General features: G+C 29.7%; 1 protein-coding gene across 1 annotated transcript in view; it reads left to right on the top strand.

Moving 5' to 3' along the window:
* Positions 1 to 18040, top strand: part of LOC142321308 (uncharacterized) — a 283695-nt gene that overhangs the window by 79136 nt on the left and 186519 nt on the right. Inside the window, exon 3 of the mRNA XM_075359303.1 lies at positions 13 to 84. Coding sequence (XP_075215418.1) covers positions 13 to 84 — 72 coding nt within the window. The remainder of the gene's footprint in view (positions 1 to 12; positions 85 to 18040) is intronic.

Genomic DNA, 18040 nt, shown 5'->3' with positions numbered 1-18040 from the left:
TCTTTTCAACAGGGTCGTTGTGGATTAACTGTACCGTTTCACAAAGTAAAAATTGGACCAAGTCATTTCATACCGGCCGAGGATGTAAGTAAAATAACCTAAATCTAACAATCAGTTATACAATATTAATGTACTTTTATGTATTTATGTTTATTTGTATGTGGATTATAAACATTTACTTTTTCTTTCTGTGGAGTAACACACACATTAGTGAAAAATTAAAAAAATTATTACGTTTTATCTGATTGAAATCTTACAACTTCATTATTTATCTGATAATCTTTAGATATTTTAAACTTAAGATATAAACTTATAATAACGTAGTAATTTTTGTTACCTTTGTTGAAAATTGAAAATTGAATTGATTGTTAAATTCAGAAGTTAATTTCAGTGATTCCTGCTTTAATTTTTTTACTTATTATCTTAAGGATAGTTATTAGTAAAATAATTTTTGCTATTTTTTTTATCGTGATGGTAAATTGTGAGAAAATTATGTAAAGCTATCAAATCTTTTTAATCTCAAAATGAAACAAATTTATAAAAGAAAATATTTTTAAAAAATCGTATAATTACTTGTTCAGCTATTTTGCAGTCCTCATCAGTTGTTGATGTTGCTATAATTACCTGTTTTGTTTTTCTGTTACAAATTCACCAAAATTATTGTTGTTACTTCAATATACTACAAATACAGAACAAAAGGAACATTACATCATAAAATACAAGTCGATTAAACACACAAGGATTCCAAATATATGTCTCCTAAATCAAAAGCAAAACCAAGTGGAAGCAGCATCAGCTGATGCCAAGACGAAATAATTGCATCAGTGACTGAAGATGACCTCAAAAGCTACTAAAAGCATTATGACATGGGTTGTTCAAAACATTATACTTGCTAAATTTGGTCCAGTTTGTAAAAATTTGATAAGTTAATAACAGTGAATGTTGATTGTCTCTGACAAATTGTAATGATAGGTAATAATTATTTTTGGGATTGTTTTGTAGTAATATATTTTATATATATTATTTGGAGTTGATGTGATTAGACTGATTTGCAACTTGGCACCCTGGTGCTGCTTTTTTGGTGGAGCTCATGCCTTAAAATTTTTTTATACAAATATTATTTTGTGTGGATATTTGGTGATAATTTGTTCTTTCATATTAGCTTTTTTTTTATTTAGACTTTCAGATTTTTAATTTAGCTTTTATTTTTTATTATAAAATGTAAATGTGCAAATTACCAAAGAAAGCAGTTAATTACAATAAAACTTTGCTTTTAGCATTTTGGATATTTTTACCTGGTTTTTTCATTCCTTTTTTTTTGATAGCCTTTACGGTTATAGAAATAACTGTATTTTTTTCTAAAAAAATATTTCTGTGAGATAAATAAAGTACTGCAGTTTGAGCTCTTTGTCATCCAGCTGTGTTGGGGAGAATTACTTACTCTACTGAATTGCCCTGCAGCACATGAATTCACCAGACGACACATTTGTTAATATAATTGTGCTTTTTTACTGTCTGTCAGTTAAATATTCAAACAGTCAGACTTGCTAACATTCTATTCTAAAATATTCCCCCCTCCACCGCTGACATACAAACAGTTAAAAAAGAGTTCCTACATAGCTGAATTATACAGTGTTGTTAAAACACTGTAAAACAAATTTCAGTCTTGTAATAATTAAAGAAAACTTTGATTATTAATTTTTCACTGTTTATTATTATATCCTTTAGCTTGTTATTAATTTAATTACACTATTTGAATTTTTAAGCTTTTTGTTTGCCCTAAAAATAAAACGAACATGAAGAGTTAGGTGTTGTTACCAATCTTTGCAAATTATTTTGTTATTCATTAATGAGATAATAATTATCAAACAAGATAACAGAACTATATTTGTATTGCCTAATATAACAATATGACATATTAGAAAGGACCTTATTATCTCTCTGTTTATATTTATAACAAGTTACATAGTCTCTCTCTGATGATGTCTGAATACTTTTAAATAATAACACTTAAATAAGTTTTCAAGTATTCAGCAATTATTGTCTTAAAAATTGTTTGTTTTTTTTTAGAAATTTTCTTTATTAATAATTTACCTTTACGTAATTATATTACATTACTGTTTTGTTTGACGTATTTTTTTTAAATTACTCATAAATTGTATTTAACCAATTCTCATTTTTATTCATTAGTTTTGTACTTTGTTTATACTATTCTTATTGAAGTTTTTCCTCATTTCACTTAATCCTTTCAGGAAAATGTCAAAACAATTCCTTTTTGTTATCGATGGTATGGCACACTTACCATTCATTGTGAAATATATTTATCTATTGTTTAATTATGTTATAATTTGAATAAAATATGTAGTTATTTGTTTTTTTCTGATATAGAGATTGTATTATTATTGGAATAAATAGTGTGTGTAGAAGTTATTATTAAAAACTAAACATGTTATGTTATTTAGATCCATCTTACATATTTAAAATCGTATAGTTAATTTCTTTTCAAAATTTCTATGCGATTTGATTAACTTTTCGTGGATTATTTTGCAAGGTGTGAAACCTTGTATTAACATTGCAAATTATTTTCATTGAGAATTGGTGCGGATTAATTCAAACAACTTATGATTCATAACTTTGCCTAAAATGTACAGCGTTTGTTACATTGATATATGAAAACCTTGATATTGTTATTCTACATTTTTATTAGATTATTTCTATTACAATGGTGATGTCTTATCTTGTTACTTTTATTTAGATAACCATTATTGAAATGGTGCTGTTAATTAAGCCCAATGATCAAATGTATATGTTGATATTTTGACCTACTTTGAGGTAATAAGCGATAAAATATTTGTAGTAAGTACGTGGTTTAAATTCCAATCAAGAGTAATAATGTGGCATTTGGTTATTAAAAAGTGAAACATTTGTTATTGTTAATTTTTATATTTGCAAATTCGACGGGTGGAGTTCTTAAGTCCTAGGTGATAGAAAACATCTCTGGAAGAGAGCTACACAAACTTATTTTGGTAAGTTATTGATAATTTTTTTTTTATTTTTTTTTATTAATTATTCTTGCATGTAAAATATTAATTGTTCTAAGTATCTAAAATATCTATACGTATATTATCTGTATTTAATATATAAGTAAGTAAATGCATAAATTAATTTTTAACGTTTGTATTATGTTGTGTTTCATTATTGAAGATGAAATATCAAGTAAAATAACCTTATTGAAAGTCTGAATTGATTAATTAAATCTTAAGTCGTAAATTTGTCAGATGCTTTAGTTTTTAAATGCCACTAACAAGTCTGAAAACTTGTTCCAGCGATCTGATAGGTTTAGTATATTAGATATTATTAATTTTTAAGAAGGCTGCTAATTATATAAACCTAAATTTTGTGCCTCTTCTGCTAAGGTGTGTACTTAAATATTTATTCCTTTAAATGGATTTATTAGGACAGTAATTCATTCAACAGTTTTGTCTGATACTCGTGGTTTGTGGGCTGATATTTCCTTGAGAACAAATCCAGCTTCGAACTGGTTGAACCAACATCATATATTATTTTCATGTGATGGCTGCTTTCCATATTAACTTGAAATGCACGTTGAACTAAAATTACGGACTTTAATTCAGCTTGCCACAAAACACACTTTGCTTTTTCTTCAATAGTGTTCAGTAATGAACAAAATACACACCTCAGCAACAATACAAAAACTGGTGTGGTGGTTTGAACTGTTACACAAACGTTTGGGTTGGAGGCTATCAGGGCTACTAACATAAATTCCAAAAATTTCCTTACTGCCTTAATCTGAATTACAGGAACCCCACCATTCTTTTATGATTTGCCAAGTGACTAATGGTGCACTTATTGAAATTTGTTAGTTATGAAAAAAAAACTGTTTGAGATGACAAATTTGATAAATAAACATCAACTGTAAGTATTTTTATTTTCATTTAATCATGTTCAAAACCCCACCATTCTTTTATGAAGACCTGCATAAAAAAAGAGGGAAAAGTTACAAAAGCCAACTCTTGAATTTTTGGACTTTTCAATATTATGAGGTCTACGAGTTCAAAAATGCCAAATTATGATTATATAATTTATAACGACTAATAATTTGAGTGTAGGTATAAAGTGATTTCATTATATCTCTTAATTACAGTTAAAATGATATACAATCATGAAATTTGGTATGAAAATGCATACCAAGAGGATTTACAAAATTATTTTTTTAAATTTGTTTAGGGATGTGATATATTTAAGACGAATGGATACAATGAAGAGTTTTGTTTGTGTGTGTGTGTGTATATATATATATATATATATATATGTGTGTGTGTGTGTGTGTGTGTGTGTGTGTGTGTGTGTGTGTGTGTGTGTGTGTGTGTGTGTATGTGTATGTGTGTGTGTGTGTGTGTGTGTGTGTGTGTGTGTGTGTGTGTGTGTGTGTGTGTGTGTGTGTGTGTGTGTGTGTGTGTGTGTGTGTGTGTGTGAGATGTATTTGTTTATATATTTTTTAATAAGACGAATGGACTTATGAACATGTGTGTTTTTTTGTAATTTATCAAAAAACACCTACCCTTTTCTTTAGTTCTTTCTTCTTCCTAATTATCAGTTCTGAGTGTAGGTCTGTCCCAGCAACATTAGATAATAGTATCTGAAGAGCTAGTCCTTTCTTAGTACCTAATTAGAGTGTGATACTTCTGAACTAAGTTAGTTTTCATATATAGAGGTTGCACACAATAAGCCTAATTGGTCTCTTTCTTTGAAATTACACGACCTTACGTTTTTTAAAATGATAAATATGTTTTTTAAAATGATCTAGTGACAATCTAAGTCACTAGAGCAATTATATTTACATGTTAGATACTTTAGTTCTTGAATTTAGTCATCAACCACTAAATAAGAAACATTTTCAACAAGATGGAGCCACAAAGTTTGACGTTCTAGAACTGTTAAGTGGAATCATTCTCTAACTGATGTCATCTCCTGTTGCAAAAACACAGTGTAGTTGTACTAGATCACCTGACCTTTAAATATGCGATTTTCTTTTTCTGGAGTTATAAGAAAACTCAGATATTTAGGTCACTGCGTTCCAATCTTCAGGAGGCGAACTATTAAATCCACCTTAAAGTAAATTAAATTATTATTGAAATGCTACAGAGTATGGGTGAACTGTGGAACAAACTTAACCAGTGCTTACAAGAAAATGTTTATTTAAAGAATATTATACTATTTAATAAACTTAATTTTAAAGGCTTTTTAATTATAAAATGTATTTCTAAATATAAAAATTAAATAAAAGAATTTACTTTTCATTTATTTTTTTAAATGGCCCCTATTAATTAGTAATAAAAAGTAATAAAATTATTAGTCAGCAATTTTGAAAATTTTATTTAAAAAACCAATTTTTTTATAATATAAATAATTTTACATAATGAAATATATGTATACAGTTTCAGAATCCAATATAAAATCAAACACAAATAAATAATACCCATAAGTAAAAACATAATTTTTGGGGTGGAGGCTCTCCACCCCACCACACTTAATCAATCCCCTCCCATAAGGGGAGTAATTAATGTGCTACCATTTCTGTTTTTCTTTGTTTTTTATTTAAATTAATTTAGGTATCATTTTGTCTTTATAGTTATGTCAGACATTCAAAGTTTTACTTCTTTTTCTTTAGTTTGATTTCATCATGATGATTTTTGGTGTTAGCTTTCTCTTACTCATACGGAATTTATTTAAGAATTTCTGTTGTGGAATTTCTTTGTTTGGTTTTTTACTTTTTTTTTCAGTTGAATCTTTCTGCTCTTTTCTGTGTAGTAGTCTACTTTGAACGGTAGAAGAAACACAATTATATTTATTTATAACCTTTTTTTAGATTGAACTTCTGCAAGTTTTAGTTCTGGAGCAAAATTAAAAAGATGTTAATCGCACTGAAAAATCCAAAATAAGTAATTTAAACATATCAGACTGTTTTTAAGTTACCAATTAAATAGTTTTTAAGAAACATTTTTTTTTTATTAGGTTTTTGTGTTTTTTTTTTAATTTAATCTTTCCATAATTTTTTTTATTTATTTACATAGTAACAACAGGCTTACACCCTCTTGTAGTTACTATATGAATGATAAATGAATTTTGTAGCACGTGAAAAATGCAATGCCAAACAATAATTTTTAAGATATAAAATTTTAGCTATTGATAGAAGTGAATATACGAGTATGTTAGTTTTTATTTCATTTTCTATTCAACCTGAGTTTTGCTATTTGAATATTTTTTTTTAGGTTATCGTTTACTTTTGTTTAATGTTTTTCTTGTTTTCCTTTCTACTCTATGGTATTTTTTAACCTCACAATATTTATGTCTTAAGACAGCTTCAATTATCTGTTTTACTTATAACCATAGCTTTCTTTGTATTTCTCCATAGTTTTTGCTTTTACAAGGGGCATTTATTAAAAAACTAAATTTTTCTTTGCTTCTTTCTTCTTTGTAATTTTCTTCCTTTGCAGTTTGCTTCCAAAAAAAGGCTTTCTTAAATACTAATCCTTTCCAATTCTACCGGCATGACCAAGTCTATTAACTGAACTTTCTGTTAGCAAATAAATGGATCCTACAACTTTGCTGTTTCATGAATGTTAATAATAAAGATATTGAGTTAAAGTTGGTAATGTACCTTTTTTATTTAGGCTTAATATATTTCAGTAGACTCATCTTCAGAGCTTTCTATTCAGTTAAAAATAAATACATTAAAAATTTAAATATTATTCTTCAGTCAGTTATCTTAAAACAACTTGCTGAAAAGTAAGATTATACATTTTTATTTTGTAATATTTTTAATCAAATAACCAACTCTGAAGAATGTGAATTAACAGCTTAATAAAATTTACTTAAGTTCTTTATTATTATCCATCTCTTTCATATTTTTCTCTCTCTTACAGTATAGGTTCACTTTTCAATGACATTTTGTAGTGCTGTTTTGGATCCTATCATACTTTGTACATCCTGTTTTCTTAGAGTCCTCATCTTTCTGCAGCCTTCAAGTAACTCCTTTCACTTTCTTTAAGATCTTAGGATTCAATGTAATATTTAAGAGCTGGTATGTATTTAAAGAATCGGTGGCTACTTTAGTCTCCTTTGATTATTTCTTCTTGCTAATGAATCGTCTACAAGACTAAGATTTAATAAAATCTTCTAATTGAAACTAACCTTCCATTCAATTCCTCCGTAATTCTTTCTTTCTTTTTCCTGTTTAGCCTCCGGTAACTACCGTTTAGATAATTCTTCAGAGGATGAATGAGGATGATATGTATGAGTGTAAATGAAGTGTAGTCTTGTACATTCTCAGTACGACCATTCCTGAGATGTGTGGTTAATTGAAACCCCAACCACCAAAGAACACCGGTATCCACGATCTAGTATTCAAATCCGTGTAAAAATAACCGCCTTTACTAGGACTTGAACGCTGGAACTCTCGACGTCCAAATCAGCTGATTTGGGAAGACGCACCACTAGACCAAGCCGGTGGGTTCACTTGTTGACTAACTGACAAAAATTTGAATTTGAAAATAGTCAGTTCACTAACTGACTATTTTCAAAAAACAATTCCATTTTTAGTGGTCTCAATATTATAATGACTACTTCAGCTCATATCTAAAAATTAAAATCTTTTTGAAAAATCATTAAAAAAATTTTTATTAGATATTGATTTTGGCCCTTTCGTTTAAAAATTGGGCATTAAGGTATAACGTACTTGAACAAAGAGGGTTAGCTTATTTAATTACAATTATTTAATTTTTCTTCCTTTTATTATACTTTCTTGAAAGAAAAATAATTAAATTTTTTTCTAGTACCTGGTCTTCAGTGCATAGATTATCTATAATAATTTTAGAACCATAAATTTCCATGTGTTAGACACTATAAACATTTTATCGTCTTTAAAAAGATAAAGCAAGAAAATAAAATAATGGCATATCGCTTAATAAAGTAAATAGCACTTTTTGTCTATTTATAAATTTAAGAAAAATAGTTGCGTTACAGTTTTAAACACAGTAGTGTAAAAAAATATCATTATTACATCACTGCAATTCATTTGACATTGCCCCCAATTGCCATTGTTTAGCACCATGTTGACAGCGTGATCTTCAGTTATTGAAGTGTTTGTGAATATATATATATATATTCACAAACTTATATATATATATATATATATAAGTATATATATATATATATATATATATATATATATATATTATAAATGAATTTAAATACATATATTTATACACCTTATGGTAGATTTGTAAAGAAGTAATCGCATGTTAAGTCATATTTTTTGGACAGCAATCAGAAAATTATTGAAATGTAGTAATTTATGTGCATTATTAAAAATAGTAATGTTATTTTTTTTAATGTGATGATTTGCATGTTGCCTAACTTTATGTATTAATCAGAATGCCCGTGGTTTTGTGTTTATTTCTATTGATATTAGATTTAAACTTCTTTTACTAACCTATTTATTGAACTTTGTAGATGGTTTTTGGGCATTAATTCATCTAGATAACTTCATTACCAAGTGGGCAGTGAGGTTCTGCCTCACTGAGAGTGTGTCATACTTACAGAATAATTTTTTATATAGTAATGTTTTATCTTACTATAAATCACATTTCATAACTTACAATTGTAAATGAAATCTACATAATAGACTGAATTTTATTTTGATTCTCAGAGTTAAGTACAGACTATTCATGATTTATCAATAATTGAGTAGAAAATTTCATTGTTAATCTTTTCATTGGTAGTCAAAATCACATTCTTCAATTTCTTCATAATGTATTATATATATATATATATATATATATATATATATATATATATTATAGTTCATAGTATAGTTTTATAAGTTGATTGATCACCCAGCAGGGGAATAAACAAAAACCAGTTTGTTTGATATTACTGCAGCTGTTGACAGTTAATCCTTACTTCATGTCTACTTCATACCGTGAGTATGTTTTTTGTCACAGTGTTAGTATCATATTGTATGGGTATTCAGTTTATAATAGTGTGGTTAATGCAGTTTCTTTCTGTAAATCTTATTCAGTAATCGATTATTTTTTAATTTCATGATTACCCATTTTGTGTTATTTTGTCTGGCCTTTCTTTTTGCAAGATTTCACCAGTGAGTTCTCCATCTTCAAACCTCATTTCATATTAACACCACATATCATATTACTATTGATACTGTTCTTAGCCACCAATCTCTTGGCTTCTAATAATTACACACCCCCAGTGTATCGATTCATATATTTAAGGAGGTACAGGTGCATTCATTAAACAAGGGGATAGTTGTTAAGAGCACCTGAATCAAGAGAACTGTCCTAGATATCTGAGCTTCTACAATACCATAGAAATATGATTTATTACACACCCTGTAATATTAACTGTTATGTTATTATTATTTTTATCGATCTATTTATTTCATCATTGTCTTCTTGTATCTATTAAAAGAAGTTAAATGAATATTGTCACTGATTGTTATTATCTGGTTTATGCAGAAAACAAGGTGATATTACTTAATTGTGCCATTCGATGACATGACATGACATTGACCCTTAATTAACTAACAGTAACCTTTTCTATTACCATTAATAATCAGATATAGTCTAATATACTGTATATCTTCATTAATGGGACTAAAAATAATATTCATTTTGTCAGAGAGTTTTTTCTTTTAGTTACATTAATTCAATATATCTCTTTTAGCTTTATTGCTGTTCTTTTAAATTAATTTTTATTGTATACATAAAATTAGGATTTTTTGTTATGTACTTTTTATACGTAATTTGAGCAAAAATTTTGAACATACCAAAAAAATTAACGAGTTGTGCAAGTAAAAGGTATGAATTAAAACGAGTTCAATTCATTACTCAGCTTTGCAAAAAAAATTTTTATTAAACTTCAAGAATGCTTTATATGTTAGTTATTGTATGTAATAAATTGTGTTTACTGTAAATAACGATTCAAAACGCATTTTATTACATATCAGTAAAAAATTGAGTCATTCTAGTATCTCCTTAATGATTATTTTGTAGAACGGCAGATTAAAAAGTAAAAAGGAGTATATCTTTAGTATATAAATGTACAATTAGAGACTGGAGCTAATTACAAACAAGGAGTAAACCTGCTAATCAGGTTAGTGAATTCATTGCTAATATTAACTGTCTCTGACTTTTTCTAACGCTTCAGAATTATCAGTAATTATCAGAAAGGTTTTTTTTATTTATTTAAGTGATTTTAGTTGGATGATGTTTGCTTTACAGGAGTAAGCTGAAATGATGTGGCCTTAGTTTATCCATTGTCTACTTATTTCACTTTATTTTTTCCTATTTTTATTTTGTCATACTAGAGGATCTCTTCCTTTGGATTTCCTTTTTAATATATTTCAGATTGAACAATTTTCTTGTTGCAGTATTTCTAAATGAGTTTTAATAACCAACTTTATCAAATATGTTAATTTTCAAATATTGTTCTCAATATGTTACTTTTATGTATGTTTCTGCTGTACATCTAGTGCAATGAATTTAATGGTTATTTATTTAAGAATTTGCCTCTGGCCATCCTGTCATAAACTTTTACCAAATATCATGTACAAAATAATGCATTGTATTTGTACATTATTTGAAAATATTTAATTCTTTCCTTTTTCAGTACAGGAAATAAGTAAATATTTTACTCTGATTGGTACTTGATTATTCGTAATTGATCATGTCAGGATCTGCTTGATAATGTCATTCTTCTAATATTTAGAGTTTCCCTTAAAAATTTAAGAACATTATAATACTAGCCAATTCATTTCAACTAACCTTTTTTTATTTTTATTAATATTTTCACATCACATTCTTTTCTTTGTACTCCCATTTTCTTGTACTTACAAAGTTATGGCAACCTACCAAAAAATATGTATGACTTCACTCTATATTCATTACCACTTTTATGATAACACAGGCAAAAAAAAAATAAAAATAATTTGGAACCGAGATAAAAGTAGGTGAATTAGAATGTATTTTTTATGCTGAATCATAAAATGAAATCAATTTTTCTTCATAACCCTCAAATTTTTAGTTATGACCCTTTAAAATATTGAGAAACTTCTTAAATGATAGAATACAAAAATAATAATAATAATTACAATTAAATTTCCTACCTTTATTTTGCAGACATTTACGTTTATCTTAATTTGTTTTTTCTTATTTTCCTTTTGTTTTCAGTGAAGTCTTCTCTTTTTATTATCCAGCAGTAGTCACTAATCATAGATTCATCCTGTCTGCCTTGATAATGTTGTTCCATCTGCAATATACCTTGGTGAAACCTTTCTCCTTGTTTGATTTACATAACTTGCATAATAAAATTATTATCCAGACATAGTAATTTTCTTGATTAAAATATCAGCTATGTCAGCACATAAAATACAAGTATAAACCAAATCAGTCACCCAAGTTTAAAGGGAAAAAGTCCAAATGAATATGTAAAAAATGAATTTTCAATGACATTCTGCAGCCTAAATTTTTGTAGTTCACTAAGAGTTTTTTTGTTTCCAAGAAAACCAGTAAAAACATCTTTGAATGACTTCCGTGCTGCTAGTTCTTTAGGATTCAGCTTGCTGTCAAATATATTTTCACGAATTAATTTTCTTATTTGTGTCCTGATGAATATTTCCTCTTTTAATTTGGCTTCAGTTAATTGTGAAAAACTCAGCTAAATTTTTAAAGCTGTCTCAATCTTTATATAACCCATTTACAAAATTCTTCATCATACCTAGTTTTATGTATAGAGGTGGTAAAATAATATTATCTGCTATTGTCAAGCTTTGACAACATTTTCCTTTCCTGTGGTAAACTGACCTACCGCTTTCATGTCAGCAATGATTCACTATGAGTGTTCATCATACTAAAAAGCTTTCAAAATTTTTGACAAACTTTCATTTGTTTTTTCATTCCTATGGATATAGAAGAAAATTTATTCGAGTTATGCAACAACACTGCCTTTAAGCTTCTTTTTCATGAGTCTATAAATAAACACCAATCATAAATAACATATTCAATGTCCAGTTCAGAAATTAGCCCTCTAACATCATGGCTGGAACAAATTAAACAATTTTTTCTAATGTATTTCAGTAAATTTTAGTTTCGATCTCTATATACTGAAATTTTAGTATCCTTGTTTATTAAATTCCATTCTTTAAGACGTCAACCTAGGAGTTCTGCATGTTGTTTCGACAAATACAAGTCAGGAATTAGGTCACAGTAATTAATGTGTAGAATCTAATTAATATCTGGAATGTAATTAATATCTATTGAAGTTGAGGATTCATCGGTAGAGCCTTCTGGGGAATCAGAAGTTAGACCAATCAGAATCGGTAAATCAACACCATGAAATACTGCTCCCATAGCTGAACAAACATTTGGGTATGCGATACAGCTTTTACTGTTTGAACCAGCAACATATGTTAAGCAAAAATAGCAGTCATCATAATGGTTAGTAGGCTTTTGCCAAATCATAGGTACGCCAAAAGGCAAATGCTCTTTTTTTCCTTTTAACCACTGGGTTAGTTAAACACAGCACTTGATGTGTGCTACATGTTGAGCTCAGGATTTATCTTGGTCTCCCAAGGGACCGTCAAAATAATGTTTGTAAGCGGTTTTCAGCAAATTCGATACTGGTTTTCGTTGACTTTTTGTGGTGAATTCTCTGCAAACGTAACAAAAAATATTTGGAGAATTTTTACAAGCCTGACTTTTATTCATTGTAAAATTCAAAATGTTTTAATGAATAAAAGTAAACTAAAATATTACATAAATACTTACTTAATTATAATAATATTTAAGTTTTAATTTAATAAATGCTTAATTACTTAAAATACTTAATAAAATTGTTTCATCATTTAGTACAATAAAACATAGCGTGAAATACACACACATACACACAGACACAGACACAAATTAATAAATCTTGATGTTCAATAAAATAATAACAAAAGTTGTTCTGTCATAAAAACTTTTACTAAATTTATGGCATCAGTTATGAAACAATTTTGATATGTGTGTGATATAAAAAAAGAACACAGCAAGTCACACCAATAGCTGAACTCATACCGAAGAAAATTTCATCACGTTGAATTACTCATTACTTGACTCGCTGACATGTCTATACGTGTCTGGCTTGACGTGAAATGATATCATTCGACTGTTATGTATTAAACATAGGTCTACAGCATGCATCGCAATATTAATATTTAAATAAGCAAACATACAGACGTGTTAACTTATTTGTGTTGTTTGTTCCACAAATGATGGAACAAATAAATTTAAGGGGATGCAACTTAAGAACATTAAATCATGGGTTGTTTCGGAATACATATTCAGATTCAGCATATAAAATACTGTATGGAACAGCTACTCCCATTTCCAAATTTTATGTTGACCATTGTAATTAATTATTGATTGATGACAAATATTTATGGGATCCATTACTGGGCACTGCAACCTAAAAAACATGTTTTAGAATCTTTTTATGAAGTTTATAAATAATTTGACCCTATTATTATCTGACGGTTCAGTATGCGAGGAAGTTCAATGAATTTCTCTTCATAAGCTAGCGTCTCACTTCAATTATCTGCACCTTCTGAGTCTTACGGTTCTAAATATTTTCAAACAGATAATGTTTCTCTTTTTATCATTAGTACCTATAAAGAGGATTATTACACCTATGAGCTGGTTGTAGCAAATTTGGTGTTAAAGTAAAATCCACTTCTCAGCCGCACCCTATACTTAGAGAATTGACACTAACAATTTTATAACTTATTTCTTTTACTTTCTTTTATTATCTATCTTATTTCACACGTTTATTAATCTATGTTTCATTTCTTCTGATACATCTTTGTATATTCTTTGAAGCCTTTAATCTCCATATCATATCCTGCATTAATAGATTTTTGATTCATTTAATGACGATCATGTTTGTTGTTTTTATTGAATTTATATCTTCTTTTCATAATTAGGTTGTAGACTTCATTTGTAATCAGATCTGAAATAAAAATAACACTTTTCATTATCTTTGGGTTCCTTTACCGCTTTGAACAAAATTAATGGCTTTATTACAATCTTATATGCTAATTACTTGTTGAAATGGCATCTCAACTTTCATCCAGGTTGTCCTAGGTTTGAATTAATCATTTAAAAAAAATATATTATTTTATTTTTACTAGTACATGGTGATTACTCTGAAGAGTAAATCTATTTACTTCTCAGAGAATTCTTTTGTTCTTATTTATCTGTTTATTGGATATATGTTTTTATTTAATTTATTCTTGTTTGCTAATAACGTATCAATTTATGTTTATGTTTAGGATGAATCATAATTATTACAAACTTTAACACGATCGTTTTAAATCATTCATTAAAGAAATTATTAATATTTTGTTTACATTTTTTATTATTATGTTGTTTATTTTCTTTTTCTTATTGTTCATTAGAAATATAAAATAAACATAGGAAAAAATAGTAAATAAATTAATGCTATTTTTGGTATCCGTGTTGGTTATCTGAATTAAGGTTTATCAATGCTTTATTTATTATTTTTTATTACTACTGATAAATTTATTTACTGTTATTAATACAAAATTAATATAAATGTAAGTATTACTATGAAATTGTGATGTATAATTAGAAATTTTGTAAATTTGGGAAATTACAAAAGTAATCTTATAATATTAAGTTTTGAGGAAAATAAATAATTTTCTAAATTTTTGTTACTAAGTATATCAGTTTAAACTACAGAAGAAGATAAAATTAGTTTGTAAAAATTATTATCGTTATTGATGAATCCATCCAAAAACAAGTCTGAATCGGACTTATTTCCATTCCAACTCTCTATTTTTCAGCTTTTGCCTTCATGTTCTTGTTACTTTCATCTTTCTTTAAATCGGTTACTATCCCGTACCTTCTTTTTCCTGTGCTTATTTTTGTAGTATCTTTCCTTCCAGTTTGTAATATATTTCTGTCGCCTTGACTTTCTTTTCCTGGTAAAATCGACAAGATTTTTCTGGCAATAAAATTTCTATATTAGTTTATCAACTGGCTATTATTTTATTGCTTCTACCTTTCTTAAAATCAGAAATGTTTAAAAATTTTTTAACAAAAACAAAAATTGTTTTTAAGTCCACAAAACTTTCTTATTTATTTAGTTTCTTTCTCAAAATGCATATTAGATAACCATATAAAACATTGTTACCATTATAAAACATTTTACAAGGAAAAGTAATTATTGTATGTCAAACATGACTCCCCCCACCACGGAATTTTATATTCCTTGGCATTTTAGGTAATGTGGGAACTAAAATAATAATTTTTTTTTTTTTACAAAATTCTGTATATACAGAGCTTGCAAAAAAGAATATCAGGGTTTTAAAGTTATTTAATATCCCTTAACTTTGACTTAGTGGATGAATCAAAATAAAATGAAACAGTAGCTTCTACAGTTGTCACCTGCAAGTTTGCAATGCGAGCGCCTTTCTTCATGCGGCACACATCCAAACCGTAGGAGAGTTCGTGCCGTACTTTAACCGGCTTGTCTGGAGTAACAGACAAGCGTTAACTGTTCGTACCTCAAATCGGGTAGATCAGTAGATAACGATGGCGCGTGCACAAGATCCTTTATAAACCGGAAAGAAAAAATCACACGATTTTAGATCGAGACCGCAAATAAGTTCTGTCATCGGGTCCGGGCCGACCGATCCAGCGGTTGGGGAAAAGGTCATTCAATCAATCGAGTACAGATTTGTGACGATGAGATGGCCGTTTTGTTGCCAAATAAAATTCTCTGGTCTATCTTGCAGTTGAGGAAAGAGCCGTATAACGCCGCAAATCAAATAAACAACTCCTTCCACGCTTGCTTCATCGAAAAAGAACAGTTTGTAAACTTGCCGTCGGGATACTGCACAGAAAACATTTAATTTTGGGGAGTCCCTTTCGCTTTGTAAGAGTTTACGGGGGGGGGGGGGTTTCTGATCCTCCCAGATGCGGACATTATGAGTGTTAACTTTTCCACCTATGAAATGTTGACTCAAACACAATACGATCAAAAAAGTCGTCATGTTCGTGCTGCAAAATTTCGATTGCTCACTCAGAACGCACAGCGTAGTCGGTAGGATTCAAAGCCTGAAACAACGGTAAAGGGTTATGTACGCATACGTAAGCGTTTTCTTAAAACATTCCACTTTGTCATCACCGTCATCGCTATTTCACCTCTGGCCTTCCTAACAGATTTTTTCGGACTACGCAGGAAAGTTCCCACGTTTTCTTCACTGTCGTCCCGTGCTCTTCTTTTTACATATCTTTAGATATCCGGTCGCATGAGACTTTACCGTCGACAAATGTTATTGCAACTAGGAGGATCACACTTAAACTTTCAACAGAACCCGCGTTTAAATAACTACAGATTTATATTTAGCTTACTGCAAAACTCAAAAGGCTTTTTATTCAGGAATCGCCATCCTTGTTAGTGGCTTAGTAAAGAGGAAAATTAGGGAATCAATCCACGGTCGTACGCGCAACTAAAACTACTCTTTCTCCTCTACGATTCTAGCCTTAAATCAACGCTGTACATTTCATCCAAGAGTATTTCAATTATCTGAAATATCTCAAATAAATCATCTATTTCTAAACAATATGATATCGGCATTGTAAACGAGATTGATTATATATATTAATATATAAATGTGCGTACATCGGATGGAGATCGGGGATCCCCGAAGTTTTAGGAACACTGATTTTGCCTCTCTTATTGTTCTGAGATCCTGTGAATAAAAAAATTCAAAAAGGACGTAAATGTAAAAAAAAAATTTTCTCCATATATTTTATAATAATTAAATTGTGTTGAGTATCGACGGCTATTTTCCTTAATACGAGAGTAAGTCAATTATTATCCTCAATGTAGTTATAAATTTTATTGAAATATAAATAGGAAACTTACATGTACATCTTTTTCAACATAGTCCCCTTGCATTTCAACGCACTTGGTCCATCGTTGCACAAGCTTCCTGATGCCCTCATAAAAGAAGGTTTTCGGTTGAGCTGCGAGCCAGGAATGCACCCCTTCTTTCACTGTTTCGTCCGAGGTAAATCGACAACCCCTTAATGCCTCTTTGAGTGGACCGAACAAGTGATAGTCAGAAGGGGCAAGATCAGGACTATAAGGAGGATGAGCCGGTACTTCAAAGTCGAGTTTCTGGAGCGTTTCAGCAGTGTGAGGGGCAGTATGTGGACTGCCATTGTCATGCAACAACACAACACCTTTCGACAGCGGTCCTTGGCGTTTGCTTCGAATTGCAGGCTTCAGCTTGACAGTAAGCATCTCACTGTAACGCGCACTGTTTATTGTCGTGCCCCTTTCCTCATAATGCTCCAGTACTGGGCCTTGTGAGTCCCAAAAACCGTAAGCATCAGTTTTCCTGCGGACGGTTGGGTCCAAATTCGCCCTGCAAAAAAAAGTTTTTTTTTGCAGGGCGAATTTGGATGTTTCCATTCCATACTCTGCCGTTTACTCTCCGGCTCGTAACGATGGATCCGTGTTTCGCCATCGGTGATGATTCTGCCTGAGAAGATGTCCCGTTCGTTACCATTGCGATCCAAATGTTTTTGGCAGATGTCAAGCGCGTTTGTTTATGCGACTATGTGAGTTGTTTTGGGACCCGTCTTGCACAGACTTCATGAAATCCAGGTCTGTTGTGGATGATTTTGTAGGCAGAACCGTGACTAATTTGCAGACGATGTGCCACTTCATCGATAGTTACTCGTCTGTCTAAGAAAACCGTGTCACATGCACGCTCAAAAGGCCGTCTGGCTCCTTCGTCGTGCGTAACACTTGTGCGACAGTTTTTGAATTTTTCAATCTATTCGTAGACACTCCGTTGCGGCAACACACTGTTCCTGTACTGTACCGAAAGTCTTCGATGAATTTCGGACCCTGATACACCTTTCGA

Source organism: Lycorma delicatula, chromosome 3 (assembly GCF_047948215.1).
Source record: "Lycorma delicatula isolate Av1 chromosome 3, ASM4794821v1, whole genome shotgun sequence".
Taxonomy (NCBI): Eukaryota; Metazoa; Arthropoda; class Insecta; order Hemiptera; family Fulgoridae; genus Lycorma; species Lycorma delicatula.
The sequence above is the reverse complement of the archived record's forward strand: the minus strand, read 5'-3'. Positions and strand labels throughout refer to the sequence as shown.